General features: G+C 37.0%; 1 protein-coding gene across 8 annotated transcripts in view; it reads right to left on the bottom strand.

The window, feature by feature from the left end:
* Positions 1-17,568, bottom strand: part of ARID4A (AT-rich interaction domain 4A) — a 64,618-nt gene that overhangs the window by 44,641 nt on the left and 2,409 nt on the right. For all 8 annotated transcript variants that reach the window (XM_030558469.1, XM_030558463.1, XM_030558470.1 and 5 more), the window contains 6 exons: positions 16,041-16,151; positions 13,303-13,368; positions 11,877-11,967; positions 1,422-1,501; positions 1,233-1,327; positions 412-544 (listed from right to left, as the gene is read on the bottom strand). In XM_030558469.1, coding sequence (XP_030414329.1) covers positions 412-544; positions 1,233-1,327; positions 1,422-1,501; positions 11,877-11,967; positions 13,303-13,368; positions 16,041-16,151 — 576 coding nt within the window. The remainder of the gene's footprint in view (positions 1-411; positions 545-1,232; positions 1,328-1,421; positions 1,502-11,876; positions 11,968-13,302; positions 13,369-16,040; positions 16,152-17,568) is intronic.

Raw genomic sequence — 17,568 nt, 5'->3', positions numbered from 1 at the left:
TTTACATTACCAACAGGTAGTTGTTTTAATAGATCTGATTTTGTTGAAAGATCACTATTACAAAAAAGTCAGAGCCATAAACTTGATACAAATTTCAATACTTCTCAAAATATTTTTTTCTATTGCTCACCTAAATTGTAAAAACAAAAAACGACAACCCCAAAACGTATTCAGCATGAGCCTGCTGCCTAGGGAGTCCTGAGTTTGATGGCTATCCCAAGTCTTGCTCCAGGAGCTGTAATGTCTGCAAGTAGTGCGGTTCAAGTACAGAGGAAGGAAGGAGCAATAGCGTGAAGTGACAAGACTGGGGCTTTGATAGAGATTCAGAACACCCTTTCACCCCACCCAGATAACCAAAACATAGTATTCTGAAGGCATTATATTGTGGCTATCCCAATCATTGTTACTTACCAAAGCTGGATACCAGTCAGTCTTCTCCGAACAAAAAATTACACTGACAACTTTGCCAAGCAATTCATCATTAAGACGTCTCTTATCTTCCTCTTCCTCTTCACTACTTTCTTCCTCTTTTTCATCTTCAGTGCTAGAGGATTAAGCATACAATATTTTAAAACAGTCTTACTTTGAAGATAAGAATTGTGAGGAAATATAACTCATAAAAGCAGCAGTAAAAAACTGGTTTAGGGCTACTAAAACTAATTTTTAAAAGCAAAAGGTTGAACTTGAAAAAACTGAAACAGTAAAAGAGCATAAATTAAGTAAAAGGAGTTTGAATCGCTGAAGTTCCTCTGTGCTCACCATTATAATTACTGTATTTGTACTGCAGTACTACCTGGGAGCCCCAATCATGGAACAGGCCTCCACTGTGCTAAGTCCTGTACAAACACAGAACAAAGAGCATTCCTGCCCCAAAGAGCTTACAAACCTGAAGCTTCCATATGTACAGTTTTACCAATTTAAATGCCTAAGCATGTTAAAAATCCTAGATTTACTCATATACCAGACAAACTTTTTTCATACATTTGGAAGTGATTACATTTTAAAGCTAGTGCCCGACAAGATGAGCTGTTTTCAAATATATGCTGTGAATACAATACATGACAAAATAATGACAGTTTCATCCCTCCTACATCTCTCTTTTTAGTCATTTAAGACCAAATTCTGTCTGCTAGGCACACATGAATAGTCCCAGTGAAGTTCTAGGGTCACCAGACTTAAGCAAAGGACAATAAGGTAACAAAATAGCATATATAGAATTATAAAAAACTCACACAGGAAGAGAAGATCTTCTCCCTCTGTTGGATTTCTTCCCAATTACTGGAGTTCCAAAGTGCTCTGGATTTGTTAGTGGCAGTTGGTCAAGTGTCTAGGAGAAGATGGGAATATAAATCAGCCTGCAATTCTTCCACAATGTAAAGACTTCTACTTTCCAGCTTGAAGAAAAGTTAACATCTCCTTACCTCACTTTCTGCAAAGTGTCTCTCCCCCTTCAAGCACAATGAAGTTCGTCTCAACGTCCTCTCATCTCCATCATCAAAAACTAGAATGAAGTCAGAGACAAAGATAGTGGCACAAGATTTGCAAATGTAACTAAATGGCCAGTTTGCTATTCAAAATCATAAATTAAATAATCCTGTAGAATATGCCTTTGAGGACTTAAATTAAGCTCTTTGGTTCAGAAGTGGAAAGAAGTCTGATAGTCAAGATCTGGCCCAAGAGCAGGCAAACATTTCAGCACATGGATTCAAAGTCACTGGAAAAATCAGGCTGCCAGCTGCACCAGTCTCAGGGTTTGTCATCTCTCTTATCAATACACTCTACTACTAAAGACCACAGATATTGGCTGCCTGCCAGTTATCATTCCCAACCAACATCCCCAGCTGGGTTGAAACACCCAATTATTTCTGATTTAAGCTGGGCCAGGCTCCCAACTCTGTTTCTGTTGCCATGGGAAATAGGAAGCAGGCAACTGTCCACTTGTATACGCTGTGAGGAAATGCTACTAGTAGGCAGACAAATACACATGGAGGTTTCTGCTACAACACAAAATACTATGCTACAGATAAGAGGAGAACTGGAAGCCTACATGTGGTAGTCTGGCCATCTCTGTTCTAGTCCCTACTGGACATTTTGTTCACCTCACAAAATCACATATAATCAGAAGAAAGTCATCTAAATTTGTAACGCATGGCCAGGAGAAACCTAGAAAATAATAGTGAGGCTGTTACCTACATGGACTCAAGTATGCTGGCAGATATATAAAGAATAGCTTGTACTACTCCTGGTTACAGGGATGGGCTAACAGGACTATTACAATAAACTTCCCAGCCTCTTCCAAAAGACGGAATTTTACCTCTAAAGTAGTTTTTAAGATTGTTAACAGTTTAATATCTATGAGAGTCACTGTATACTTTAATTAAAATGCATAAATCCTGACTACATTTGAAGTAGAATGTATACATTTTGGCAATTTTGCATTTTACATTCAGAAACCCTGATCCTAAAATCAGAACATCTGAGCAAACCCTTGTGCATGTGCAGAGACCCAGTGACTTCCAACGGACACTGCACTAATCGAAGGGGTCCATGGCCTCCATTCAGTTGCAGGATATATATTCTGTATTACACTATTAGGAAGAGGTTGTCTATCCCATAGCCAGTATATACCACACAGTCTGGACATGTTTGTTTTATTAGTGTGATAACTGTGGCATGCTTTTTACAAGAAAAATCTCTCAGACTAACGTGAATACAATATATTTGTATTGCTAAAAATTCGATACATTTACATCAAGATATAAAGCAGAATTTGTAATTTAAATTATTCTTCTGTAATTCTAGTCTGCCAACCAAAAAGAAAAGAAACCACCATGTTCTAACAGCCTAATTTGAGACTAGAAACTGCAAGAGTAATTAGAAATAAAGAGCAGAGTACGCAAGCAATATCTTAGCTGGCCTACTAAGCTTTATAATTTGCATGTTTGCATGTAGTCTCCCAACTGAGCTACTTTGATAGAGGTAAGCCAATTGATTCAGCTTGTTATACTTGTTCACATTAACTACTATTAGTTTTAAAAGAGCAAGCAATCCTGCTCCCTAACTGCCTTCCAATAATCTCTCTCAAAACTATTAAAACATAAAATTGCTAGATAGTAACTACAAAATAGTCATACAATATAGGTTTGCATGTATTTTTATTAATGTAATCTATTTTAAAAGTTTAAACTCTATTACCTAGTTTCCCGAAAAAGCCACTGTGCATATTTTGCTCTTTGACTTTCAAATTATATCTTACCCATTTTTTTTGGCCAGTAATCAATGTTACTTTCATGGTGTAAACAAGACCTTAGCCCCTCACCATGTCTTCTCCTCCCACCAGACTCTACACGGATGTCAAAATACGGAATTTGTAGACATAATCATTTCATGATGTTCAGCATAAGATAACTTCACCACAGCATCAAGCAAGACATGACAGTGGACTGCAAGGGAGAAATCATGCCTAATTTATCTGATATTTTGGAAGCTAGATTTTTAGAAAGAAAATCTCTCTCAAACAAGTTTGATACAGAAAAAAAAAGGAAACTCCAAGCTGAAGTCAGATGATTGAGAGAGCTTCCATGTTATATTTTTAGGGGATAGTACAGGATGCTCAACTGTTTAAGGTTTTGCAGCCATACAAAAGAAATCCTATTTCCTTCCCAAACATGTCACACTAATCCTCCAATTAACTACTCAGCTTTCATTTTACTGTGAAGACTAACATGTTAACATCCATCAAGAACAAAAAATCCCCAAAGTTAAATATTGAGCAAAACGTAAGTACATCACACAATATAGTATATTTCATTAAAAAATTAAAAAGAAGATCTCTTAGGCTGCTTGTGACAAAAATAGGAAATGTGCTAAAAAGGTCTTTCCTTGGCTAGGATCAAACATCTCATTTAACATGTGGCTCAGGAACTCAAACAACAGGACAGTGAAGTGTTATCAGAACTAATTTATCTTTATCTCAGAACTTCAAATTTCTCTTTCATGGGCAGAGAGGCAAATCTCCTCCCATACTCTCACAGGTGGAAGAAATGAGGATAATTAACATGTTGAGAGAGATCTGAATGTCCCCCTGCACCTCTTACAGACCTTTTCTACAGCCCCTATAGCCCTCCCAGCCATACATCCCCTTTCACCACACCTGAACAAAGGGAAGACTCTTCTGTCTAATGCCTTGCTGCAGGCAGTCCTCTCCCTGCAAGTCCTGGTATTTGTCACCTCTGCAATCCCTGGTGCCAGCTACAAAAAAGTGGCTCCTTCTAGCACAACAGTTTGTCTCTTACAACAGAAAGGGAATCTCACTGTGCAAGCTGCCAAAGGAGACAGACTGAGCAAGCACTAGGACATTCAGTAACAATCACAGCTGAAACAGAGTGCAGCTAAGACAGTCAAGACACGCCCCCACCCCCGTCATGAAGAAAAGGGTAGGAAGGAAAGCCACGAAATCTGAAGGGATATAATTATTTGTACAGCACTCCTTCCCTCGTCTCCCTTCCATACACCGGCCAACTGAAGCAGCTAGCTCTGCATTTCAGGAAGGAAAGGTGGAAAAATACGAATTTCACACCCTCCCTCCTGAACTCTAGCAGGCCAAGCAATTGGTTTAAGAGTTAAGGAAGAGTGGGTGGGGGGGAAGGAATGTGTCTGTTAAACAGCCATGTGGGATTCCCCTGACTGGGGGCAGAGGAAATACACTGCAGGCTTAAGAGTGCATGATCCCTTCAATTTAATTAAAGCCCCAGTTAAAAGCTCCATTTTTATTTTGTTTCTGCAAAACTAGGACTGAAGGTTTTTCAAACTAAAATAATGGTTAATGTTCAAGTAATTTGACTACAGATAATATAAACAAACTACGCAAAGATTTATGAGGTCTGTCTCTATTCCAACCTGTGGCTATCCCCACATCTGATGCACAATACAAAGGATGTTTTTAGACAGTTATTACAAGCCTAAATTAATAGTTGTAGACTGGAGGGAAATAGTGTCCCACAGCATTATGGTTACTTACAAAACCCAAAGCAAAACCCTTTAAAATATTACTGTAGAGGTGACTGTTTGATCTTTGGGGAAAAAAATTGGGGGCAGGGAGCACGAAAAAAGGAGTAATTTTTTGTTAAAAAGGGTCACACTTATTAAATTACTTTGAGGGCAAAATGAGGGATTCCCTTTGCTCACATAGGAGTTTCTGTAAATATAATAATTTACAGATCATTCCACAAACATAAGAATAAACAAAGGATGCTAGCCCACAAGGACAGGTACTCCAAAGGATTTTTTTGTGGATCAGACCAATGGCCCATATAATTGAGACCACAGATCAGTGTTTCCCAAACTTGGGACTCCGCTTGTGTAGGGATAGCCCCTGGCCAGCAGCCTGTTTACCTGCTGCGTTTGCAGGTCCGGCTGTCGCAGCTCCCACTGGTTGCAGTTTGCCACTCCAGGCCAATAGGGGCTGCTGGAAGCTGCGTGTGCCGAGGGACAAACTGGCTGCCACTTCCAGTGGCTCCCATCGGCCTGGAGCAGCAAACCCACTGGCTGCGATCAGTTGGACCTGCAGACACAGCAGGTAAACAAACCTGCTCGCCCCGTCTTGGGCTTTCCCTAAACAAGCAGCGTCCCAAGTTTGGGAAACTCTGCCATAGATGAATAATTCAGAGGAAATCACCAAATTTCCATTAATGCACCGAAGTGTGCAACACTAAACAGAGAGGATACATTATTCCCTACTCCAGCTAGAGATCAGGTCACACAGTGAAGGAGGAGAATGCACAGCCTCTGTATTGCAAAAGTATTCTTACTTATATACATTAGCCAATCCTCCACTGAGTTTGACTAAATTATGGGCCAGAATAATATCCTGCAGAAACAAGTTCCATGGGTTAATTATATTGCTTAAGAATCTTTAAGGTTGTCAATTCTAAATTCACTGCCTTTTGATTGCAAGTGCCCTCTAAATTATGTATTATAGTAAAGGGTAAACAGAAGCACACAGCTGACCTTCTCAATATCTTAAAAACAAACCAAAAAACACTCACTTCTACCATCTCTCTCACTGTTTTTTCTAAACTAAACAGTCCTTGTGATTTTAATCTCTTCTCTTTTTAATCTACTTCATATGCAGCATTCTTCAAATTAAAGTCTCCCTAAACGTGAACTTTTAATATAGATCTTAAAAGGTTTAAAAATAGCCTTTTCAGAGTACAGCATCGAGGACCCACAAATTAAGGACTCCCTGAATATCAAGCAACAGGAGAGCCTGCAACAATTCTACTGCCTCCATGGCATTTTGACACCATGGTAATGGACCTGGCAAAAGAACATAAAAAGACAAAGCAAAAATAGGTACTGATATTAACAGGGAAATAACATGGTACCTTTTTGTTTTCCCAACATGCAATATGCATTTGTTTTCAGTAACTGATTGACAATGTCAAAAAACTAACTTTAGATTCTTTTCACTAATCTTTTTTTTCCCCCCACTTTGTTTACTTTGCATATTCAAAAGCACTTTGCATAACCATGTTTCACCATTTCCCCTTTATACTCTGTCACAATACCCAAACAAAAACACACCAAAAACATGAGTTTATAACCCGTTAGAGGTACTATCAATTTAACCAGTTACAAGTAACTGTTCACTTTCTGTCCATAAAGAAGCTTTCCTGACATCACACCTGTGTTTGTCCAGCTACATGCTGCCTAACCATTTGTATAAATACAAGCCGGGCAAATTTGGGCAGTTTTCCCTTGGTACCTTAATAAGGCTTACAATTCCTGGGTGACAAAGAATACACTGTCCATCTACTCCCTATTACAAAAAAGGCTACTATAACAGCAGTAGCTTAGTTGCTTGTCTAATGGTTGCAATTATTGCTTCCCACTAGAGGGCTTTATCTAGTGACTCAAGCCACTTCAGTACTTTACAGAAGTATACAAATGTAGCACAAGATATCCAGAATAAGGAACATGTACATTTTTTCACTTCCTGACCTGCTGGAACTCGGATAATGTACCTGGGCACTAGGAAAGGGAGAGGAAGGAGAAGAAATCATCATTAGGAGCTTCATGAACAACTCATTCTGGATTTTTAATAGACTAGCACTGACTTCTAGGCTAAAAAATATATACACACCCACACCCACCAGTGAATATTTCTTGAAAGAGAGCAGAAGGACAGACATGAACAACTCTTAACTGAGCATGCATAAGAGCACACCCTGAAGGTAAGCCAACACCACAAGAGAGAGTGAGTACAAAGGCATTTCACTGAGGTCTCTGAACAAGAAATAAATTGTCTTTCATACTAAGACACTGCTTTTAACTTCTGTTACTACTTCAAATTTACAGAAACAAGCTTCCTCTTACAGAAATGTTTTTTTAATATTTTTTTTAATGTTCAGGGCTAGGTCCAAAATTGATCATAATCATCTTAATGCTGCCTTTGGCAGCTGTTGCAAAACACCTATAGAACCATATAGTGTATTTTTATTATAATTGTTTCAGAGGCCTATTTCAATATTTAATATTCAAGTTAATATTGGAGAACACTGTGGATGAAACACACTATAAAAAATAAGCCTTAGTTCTAAAATGACTTGGATGAAAACAGATCTGATAGGCTGAAGACTGTTTAAATCTATATAATTATCTCCTAGTGATAACACATTGCACATACTGAGCCTATAAATTCTCTTCAAAAACAGAGGAACACCCCACCAAATTTGTAATTATTTAAAATGAGCTTTTTAAAAATTAAAGTTAGCTGCTTGTTTTCCAAGGTACTGGAACTGCTGCCACTTCTTTATGATGAAGTGATAAAAGTAATAAAAGACTGGTGTGCGCAAAAGAGGTTTTCTAGAGTCTGTTAAACTTTTACTCCATATCTCTTCTGTTTATTTCTGTATCTATACTTTCGGGTAAGCAGCCCGATTCCAAAAGCATTTCCAAGCCCCAGTTTAAAATTCCAACATCACTGTTCCTCTGCTGTGCCATCATTACTAGATCAGGATTTTTGATGCAGAGGTGGCTACATGGCAGAAACAATGAAAATAAAACTCCATTTGATCATTTTTTGAACAACCTGTTAATCAGTTTAGAGCAGAGCAGTACCATTCTAATAGCTAAGAGAATTATTTCTAAAAGCAAAGTGCTTTATCTTCATTGTTGCTATATCAATATCAAGACCCTAATCAGAGACAGTGGCAACAAAGTAGCCTAGTCTAGAGACTAAGGCTGGAACACAGTGAGCACTTTCAGAACAGACTGGCTCACTTTAGGACACTGGGCAAGTAATTTAGGCCAAAACTGTTTCAACTGTCCACTAATTTGTATGTGCGCGTGCATCTGAACATGGATTCAGATTTTCAAATGTGCTCAGAATAACTAGTGATGCTTAAAGACAGGCACTAGGTGTCTCAAAACATACACCTGAAAAATGATACACCAGTTAGTGGACCCTTTTGACAATTTTTGCCTTAATCTATGTGTCTCATTAGCGGTCCTGCTCTTTCGAAAGGCATTAATACTTACCTACCTTCGTAACTGTTTTCAGATCATTGGAAAAATTATGCCATGTAAGAGGAAAATAAATCAGAACTGGAAAAGCATTGATAATTTCAATGCAAGCTTCCCACACTGCCCTACCACTGAAACTTGACCTGAATCTGGTAGGGATTCCACAAGTGAAAGGGTGTTCAGTCCCCAAGTCCATGCAGTTCTTGGTCAATCTGTTTAAACAGCCAACAAGGGTGCTAAATATTATAACTTAAAACCATTCACTAGGAAACTGAGTCAAACTCAGTGCACAGAAGTTACTGTACAGACATCATCTTCAGGTCACTACTAACCCACAGTAAATTGGAACTGGTGACCGAGAGATGAAAGGTTGTATGTCATTTCTCGTTCTCTGAGCTACAAAGTTCCCCTATTTTTAAATGTAAACTAACTTCTTTATCAGAAATCTACACTTCACAATGTATGTACTTTGGTCAACTTTACCTCTGGTTTGCAAACTGACAAATGCATACCCTGCCCATTATATACTATTATTTACTCACAAAAATGAACTTAGGTAGTCTTAAGTCAAGGGTACATGGCTAAACAAACTGGAAGTGCATTATGTTTAAACTCCAGCTTTCTTTTACAGCCTTAGATACATTTAGTGTTCTATATTACTGTATGTAAGTATAACATGTAACTAAGTACTAAAAAGGGCAGAGTTCTGAATTATGCCAAAACGTTAACATTTTATACACCTATGTTTAAAATAACAAGTTAAGGGTTTAAGGGGGAGTAAAACTTCCACTGCAGGAAAACTTAAGAGGTCCCACTCTGCAGGCAATTTATGCATTTGCTGTGCTCTACCTGGTAAATCCTCCCTTCTCAGTGTTTATTAAACTGCACCAGGTAGTACAAATATATAAATGAAACCATGTGCATACCTAAATATACAATTCTATGTGTCTACTTGAAACACTGCACTTTCATACATACATAAAAAGGCAAGGATCATACCATTTACGCTCAGTATGATGTAAGCGTTCAGTGATTTGTTAACTCCAAGCAAAATTTCTTTAAAATAAGCCAATTCTTATGTTCCTTATTCAAAACTACCTGCACATCATAGTAAATTTTTGAATGAGTTGTTATATCCAAGAACTTGAAAACTTGCACATGCAAAACTCATCCGCTGAATTTGACAAAAAAATCCTCTCCCACTTACATCAACTAACTCTGTTAAGTGCTTTTTTTTTTTTTTTTTTTTTTTTTTTTTTTTGAGGGCGGCGGAAATTGGGACAGGAAGGTTGGTTTTCCAACTTAGATTCTTCTGGGGAAAAGACAAAACAATAGTTACAACCCAAAATGCAGATTTATTAAAAATCAATTAATCTGAAAATAAGAGTTTAGAACAGAAATATCAACTTAGTAAGTGTAACACTGTTAGTGCAACAGAGTATTTCCTTCTTCCTTCAATATGGGAAAGAAAATCTCTAAGCCAACAAAAATTCAAGTCAGCGTCCTTTGCCTGCTAGGTTGCATCAGAGTATTGAACTAAATTAATGAGTACTCCTCTAATTCCCACAACTAAACTCCTAAATTATCACTCCTTCCCCCAAACTCGTCCTCACCCCACGCGCACGTACAAACACACACTTAGAGTCATGCATCTTGAATTATGTCAGCTTATGCTACATTCCTGAAGCAGAAAACAAATAGCAGTGTAGATGGTCAACTTAAAACTAGCTCAGATCCATAGGATCACAATTATATTAACATAAAGTACTAAATCACGGACATCTAGAGCTCTATCCCGCTCCCACTAAAGTCAACATGAAAACTCCTGTATATTTCAATGCAAACCAAATCGGGCTGCCAAACCATTGCTTCTTTGTCTCCAAAGAAAAGGAGTACATTAATAATAAAGATAATAGACACGTGAATGCTAGTATGTAAAAAACTCTACTTTAAATTCTTTGGTATTCTGTTAAAAGCATTTCAATAATCTCATCACTGTTACTGCAAAAGGTAACAGACAAGGAAATGGGACCAGTGAATTTAAACATTCAAGAATTAATTTCTAAAGCAACACATAGGAGAAATATGTACAGTTTCTATTATGTAAAGAGGTGCACATCACTCACACAGCTCTGGAAATATAATCCTCACTATCCCCAGTTTTTCTGGGGGAGAGAAGCACACGATAAGGACTGGTATTTGCAAGGATGTTTGATCTGCGTGAGTATTATATTATTTGATTGGCATCTCTAGTTAGTTATTTTCTGATTTCAGGGGAAGCTGATAGCTTTTTATGTCATTATACTTTTAATGCTGTGTCAGACACCTAGACACTAGACAATGCATTTTTATTAATAATCCAAAATAAATAAAGTTATCTATACAATGAGCCTAGTTATGGCTCGATGTCAAGTTTCATTGAATTGTCATTCAGTGTGACTAGTCATGATTTTACTGGATTTATTTCCAATGACCATCTCAGTTATCTGTCCGTAAAATGAAAGCAAAACCTTCTTCTACATGCTAAGATTTAGTTCCTTTAAAGGAAACACTGTCAAAATGAAATGTAATCATTTCAAACAAAGGAGTAAAATTATGGATTCAAGGTACTACACTCCTCTCTATTCTCTTAGGAATGTTTTCTTCTCCGTAGTAGCAATGTGTAAAACACCCACAACCGACCACATAAACGGGGAAATGACTGAGTATACAGGGGAACAACTGAAATTCTCTCTATAGAAAGTCTTAAAATCACATGTAAACAACCCAGAAATATACAGAATGTTTTTCCCACTAATCTTTGCAGTCACCTGTAACAACAGTAGGTAACAAAATTTTCAGACAGCAGTGGAATTTAAGTATGTCCTTTCAAAATAGCAATTAAGCAATGTTGTTTTCCAAGAAGTGAACCTGAATCAATATGCACCTGTTCGACCAACTGAAGCTTGATCATACAAGCAAACTATCAAAATCCATAGGCACTCATAACTATACTATTTGAGCACCAGACAATGAATTATCCGTACAACACCTGTGAAGAGCTCTGTGTAAGCTTGAAAACTTCTCTCTCTCACCAATAGAAGTGGGTCCAATAAAAGATATTACCTCACCCATCTCGTCTCTCGAATACCTCTATAAAGCATGCAATGATTGTTTTCTTAGTTGTAAAATCGAGATGAAACAAAAAGAGAGAGTTAAGTGATTTGCCAAAGGTCACACCAAAAGTCTGTTAGAGCCAGATCTTAAGTCCTGTCCTGTGCCTTGAATACAAAACCAGTTTAAACCAATGGACCAGTTTAAACCAATATATTGTACCAACATTAAAATTCATAAATTACATAGTTACTCACCTACAGTATACCAGCTGGCATCTGTCAATTTGTTGATAACAGCTTCTTGAAAGGATCCATCAGGCATCTTGGTTTCAACCATTGCACCAATCTGCAATATAAAATACTTCAAAATTATTATGTTAGATACATTTATAGTCTCAGGTTCATACACTGGAGGTAAATATACCAATTCTTCCAGAAAGATCTGGGGGGAGGGGTTTAAGTTTCACTACCCTTGCGAAATGCATGCATTGGTTACATAGCCTCCAAAGTGAAAAATCATTAGCCAAATCACATTTTGTTCTGACTTGGTTTTAGTTAGCAGCGGGCAGTGAAATTAGCATACTGGGATCCCTACAGTGACTTTTGTATTATAACAAAAGGTAAGGTTACAATTTATTTTTTATATTATAAACGTTAATAAGTATCATGGCAGATGTGCAGGAACACAAGGATACGTCATGGAAGAGGGGGGAGAATGGAAGGCTCAGTCAGTGAGCCCAACCCACACTCACTCCACAGCAATGGGCCCTATCCTATGGGACTGGGCTCAGCTCTCAGCATTGAGTGCTGACAGCTGACCCATGTGGTCACAGCACTAATCAAATTTGGCCCTCTGTCTCTATATACAGAGGGGTGGACACACCAAACCTGAGACGTGCTGTAACTGTCCGGGCCAACTTGCAACATTCAAAGGGGAAAGGTGCAGCTGCTGCAGTAGTCATAAATTTTATTCAAATTTGAGATCGAAACCCCACTAATCCAACATTTTAACAGTATTAGTAGTGGTATGTGTGTCTATAGGATAAGAAAATAAAGCCTGTGTTATAACATACATTTACTCTTTGAACTCGAACATCAAATAGATATGCTTCACTGTCAACTGGACAATGCAACAGAGTTCTGAACTTGGTCCAGATTTTGACAACAGCATTTACTAGTGTCTTTGAGGTAGCAGCAGAGGAGGTAAATACAAGGGAAAGGCAAAAACCCCAAGCAAATAATAAGGGCTACCCAGTGTACTGCCATTTCTGCAATGAGTATTTTATACTAGTCACCTGCTCTAACAGCTCCTGAGTGAACTGGATATACAGCTTGTTTACTCCTGTCTAATGTCTCTATTTTGCTTGACATAGTTGACATTTCCAAATTTATGTCTAACTTATTTACAAAAATAGTCTTGCCTGCAATAACATTTCCATACAAAACTAACTCGTCAAAGGCATAGGGATAAACATCTTTTAAAAACTAAAATATTAGCTAATAATGATAATTACTCATTGAGGGCCTGATCCGCAGCCCATGGAAACCAATGGGAGTTTTTCCATTGACTTCAACAGACTGTGCATTAGATGCTCAATGTCTAAATGTCAATGTCTAAAGTATCTACATTTAAAATTATTACAATTTAATTGTACATTTGAAAAACATGCTGCATACATACTCTTAAAGGTCCTTTTACTTGGTCATCTTGCACTAACTGAGCTGAGTTATCCTGTTTCAGGATTACCTGAAAAATATTTTAGAAACAAGCATATACATTTTACTTTCATACTTCCAAAAAGCATGCACAACAATCCTTATGACAATGTCTAAAAAGTTAGAAAATACAACCCTTATCAAAATTGCTAACATTATTTAGTACAAACAATGACAGTATTCGAATTCATAAGGAGCCCAGGTGCCATCTGAATTACCAAGTAAATACCATGCATTCAATACCCAACTTAATTAATTAGTTTGTAGTTAAGAGGATCTCACCTAAATCAAATCTCAGTCATACCAATAAAAAAAAAAAAGATACTTTTTTTTAATACAATTATGAGCTTGGACAATAACACAATCCTGGCTTTACCAGTGGGCCACTAGGCTAGAGGATTAAGAGTTATACTTCTCTCACGTCATCTGTAGCATTCACTATTAACAAAGCCACTGTATTTCCAGGGCAGAGAATTTCCTGCAGAATCTACTCTTTGCTGCAGAGGGCTTGTCTACATGTTAACAGGAACCAAAATAACCGAAATCAGTTGTAATTCACACCTTTAGTTATTTTGGTACAAGTCAGTATGTGGACATTCTTTAGAGTGCCCACACACAGACTCACACATTAAAGTTGTGAATTTAAACCAATTACGTTTTTTTAATTCCAGTTACTGTGTACAAAAGACCTAAGTTTTCCTTCCATAAAAATTATAGTTTCAGCTCTCATGGTTGTGAAGACAACCCGGAGAATATGTAGACCCGTGTGTGGATACAAAATTTGTATCTGCATCCGACCCACAAAAATTATCCTCGCATATAAGGTGGATATCCACAGATTTCCAGGATTCTAGATACAAAATGGGCATCCATTTTCAATCTGCAATCCACCAAAAAGGTCCATGGATTTGCAAAGCTCTAAAAATACGGATTGATGTTTGTCACCTCCTGCAGAGAGACTGCAAACAGGAACTTCAAGAAATGTAAACTGGATCATTCATTTCCATGGACTGTTAACTTTGAAACTTAAAGATGAATGTAGGATGTCAACATTGTTAATTATTTTACTGCTGATCATTTTAACAGAAACATCTAGCTAATGCATTTATCCTACAATTGCAAAATGCTTCCCACATCTCTGCAGTGGCCAAGAGTCAAAACTGCTCTCTTTGCATCTACCAAACTCTCAAAATTCCTCCCAAAAAACTTCTACAAAGTAGTTATTCTTTGTCAATATAAAAATCTGTGGCACACTAAAACATGAACACGAGGACATACAATAAACTACAGTTAAAAGTAGAAGTGATACTGGAGCTACTGTACAGATTGTATTATTCATTTTCTTATTTAAGGTGCATGCAGGCATACCCATACCTTGTGAAAAGCCCTACTGAACTCAGTGGACTTGGCGTAGGCACAAGGTGTGCCCACATGTACCTAACTGCAAGATCAGGCTTAACTAATTAAAAACGTCAAATTTTAAAATGTAAATGAGACAGCAGCAGCAGCAATATTAGAGATCCCAGGGACCGTACGGTGGAGTATACAGGGCCCTAACTATGATCCAAGGGGAAAAAATTCACATCTCAAAATAACCTGAATAGTCTGTGGACCAGTGCAGACCAAAAAGGTGGAATCCATTGCTTTCCACAACAATACCCTCATTCAAACAGATTTTAAGAAGTGCCACCAAAATCCCACAATTTGCTTGTTGGTGGGAAGAGGAGATTTGTTTTGAAATTCAGGGAAGGTACTTTGATATAAAGTGATGAGGTCCATATAAGCACCCAGATAGACAGATCAAATAGAACACCAAAGTACAAAGCACATAGAAACTAAGATGTGTACCAAAAATTAACTGGATTTCATCTAATTTTTTTGGTCACTGTAATAGCTCATAAACACAGTGTCCTGAATGCTAGGCTAGAAGGTAGCCTACAAAGTTCCTACAAAGTGCAAAGTAAATTTTTGGATCTACTCTGCATGCTGTGTAAACATGTATGTTTGGACAGTTTCATTCTTGATCTCCATCTTTTATAAGAGTGTTAAAAAAAGAAAGAAAAAAAAACAGCAATTTAGAAGGAATGCCAAAACAAAAAAAAAAGTTTCCTCCTGTATCAACGTACACTAAGTTTTAGCACAATCCTTGTCTCGGAAATTACATACAGCTAGAGCTTGCTGCTTTGAAACAGTTTTAAAATTTTTGTTTACATTTAACAGACATCTCATGGACAATTCTGAAAAACTGTTCAATGGAAATAATTTTCATCTCCTCTTTCCTTCCTAGCTATAAAACACCGAGGATATCTGTAGGATATATAATCTTTGCTTCTGAAGAATCTTTGCTCCTAGTTCTTATTGCTCACCTAAAGCCATAATACTCTATTTATGCCATCAACACTGATTACTGTGGAACTGATATAGTCACAAACAGAAGGTTATAACTGCAAATGAGAAAAAGTAGCAAGAGCAGATAAACTTATTTTAAGAATTATTTTTACGCTAGTACCCTTGAAAAGAATTTTTTTTTAGATATGACAAACATAATTGCACCAATGTAAAAAAAATCTTCCCAAGAAATGTCTACAACTTTGTATAACCATACAATAATGTTAAGAGGTATGATTTTCCTTGACAACCCTTTTAATATATTTTCTAATAAGAACACATGGAAAGCAATAGCACTAATGTCATAAATCCTACCTTGACTTTCACCAGCCTCTTCACTGTCTTAATCTTTGCCTCACAAAAGGCACCACGGTACTTGGCACTGACATCAGTTCCCACTGTCAGGTAGGCAGGCTCATCTGCTGCCTAACAAAGGAGAATACATTAGAACAAGGTTTAGTCTTATATTTTACAAAAGTGTATTTCGTTAACAATAATAAACAACAACAACAATAACCGTCTTTACAGTTGCACCACCATATATTCAAATATATTCCCAAATGTTTAGTCCTATTGACCATTTCTTAATTAGGTCATAAATGATGATTTATGTTGCTTCCCAATATTGCAGACAGCCTAATCTTTCTTTACAATAAGATCTGATGTATGCTAAAATCTAAAACGTCAACTCTTTCCTAATAGTGGCCCTTAATTTTGCTCCAATTAAATCCATGGAGCATGCCAAGTGTTTTTTTCCCCCAAGATATACACATTTTTACCAAGGTGCTGTGCATAACATTTTAACCATATTTAAAGTTTCATTGCACAGGAATTGTTTCTAAACAAGACATACAACTTCAATCAAACAGACAGTGTTAGAAAAGTGAGTGGTACGGATTTTTCCTACGTAATTATTTTCATGTCCCCATTTTCCAAGAACGTACTAATAGTCATTTAAGTGCAGAAATACAATTTAAAATAGCAACTTTAAAAAAAAGTAAGTAATTAATGAAAAATGAATAATAATGGGCCAATGGTAATGGTTTGTAGCACTATTTTACAGCATACACAAATCATGATGATCCAAAGAAATAAATCAGTTTTGCCAGTAAATTTCAGCATTGGGCTGGCTAAAAAGCTTACAGCATGCTGAGTTTACAGACACACCTTTTGCTCCAGGAATCTTCAGACAGACAGACAGTGCAATAACCTCAAAGAGAACTGAAGCATATACTTACAAACGGAGAGGGAAAGATAAATAGAAGGAGGAAGATAATTGCAATACATTGCTATAAACAATATGAAAGTGGTATTTCATTTTGAATGCAGCTGCATTTAAGACAATTGCAATTTCAAAATTTATACAATAACCGTAACCTTTATGTACTTAAAAATCTCTTCGATTTATGTCATTTCAATGGAAAAAAAAGTGTTCTACGGTGTTCCCTACATCAGATTTTCTGAAGGAAAAACAGCAAAAGAGCTACAGAAAAGTTTGCTGTAACCTTTCAAACAACGTATATTAAATGTTATTTTTCTTCCTTGAAAGGTCTTTGTTAAGACTTATTTTTCCCCCAAAACATGTGCAAGTTTATCATTTTCAAGAACATCTGTGTGTACCTGGGCATTATTATTTTACATTTTATTTTCTTTATTTGACTTTTACACTGATCAATAAACTTACGCTAAGTTACTATATTAGAAAAACAAGATACAGTAAAATAGGAAATCAATACATGCTATGGAATATTTTGTATTGATAATGAACACAAATAATGGACTATTTTTTGCTTGTCTCTGCATCTAAGAAGTGTTTCCCTCCATGTGACTTACCCTGCAATTG

Source organism: Gopherus evgoodei, chromosome 4, assembly GCF_007399415.2.
Source record: "Gopherus evgoodei ecotype Sinaloan lineage chromosome 4, rGopEvg1_v1.p, whole genome shotgun sequence".
NCBI classification, from domain to species: Eukaryota; Metazoa; Chordata; order Testudines; family Testudinidae; genus Gopherus; species Gopherus evgoodei.
This window is presented reverse-complemented; position numbering and strand designations above follow the sequence as displayed.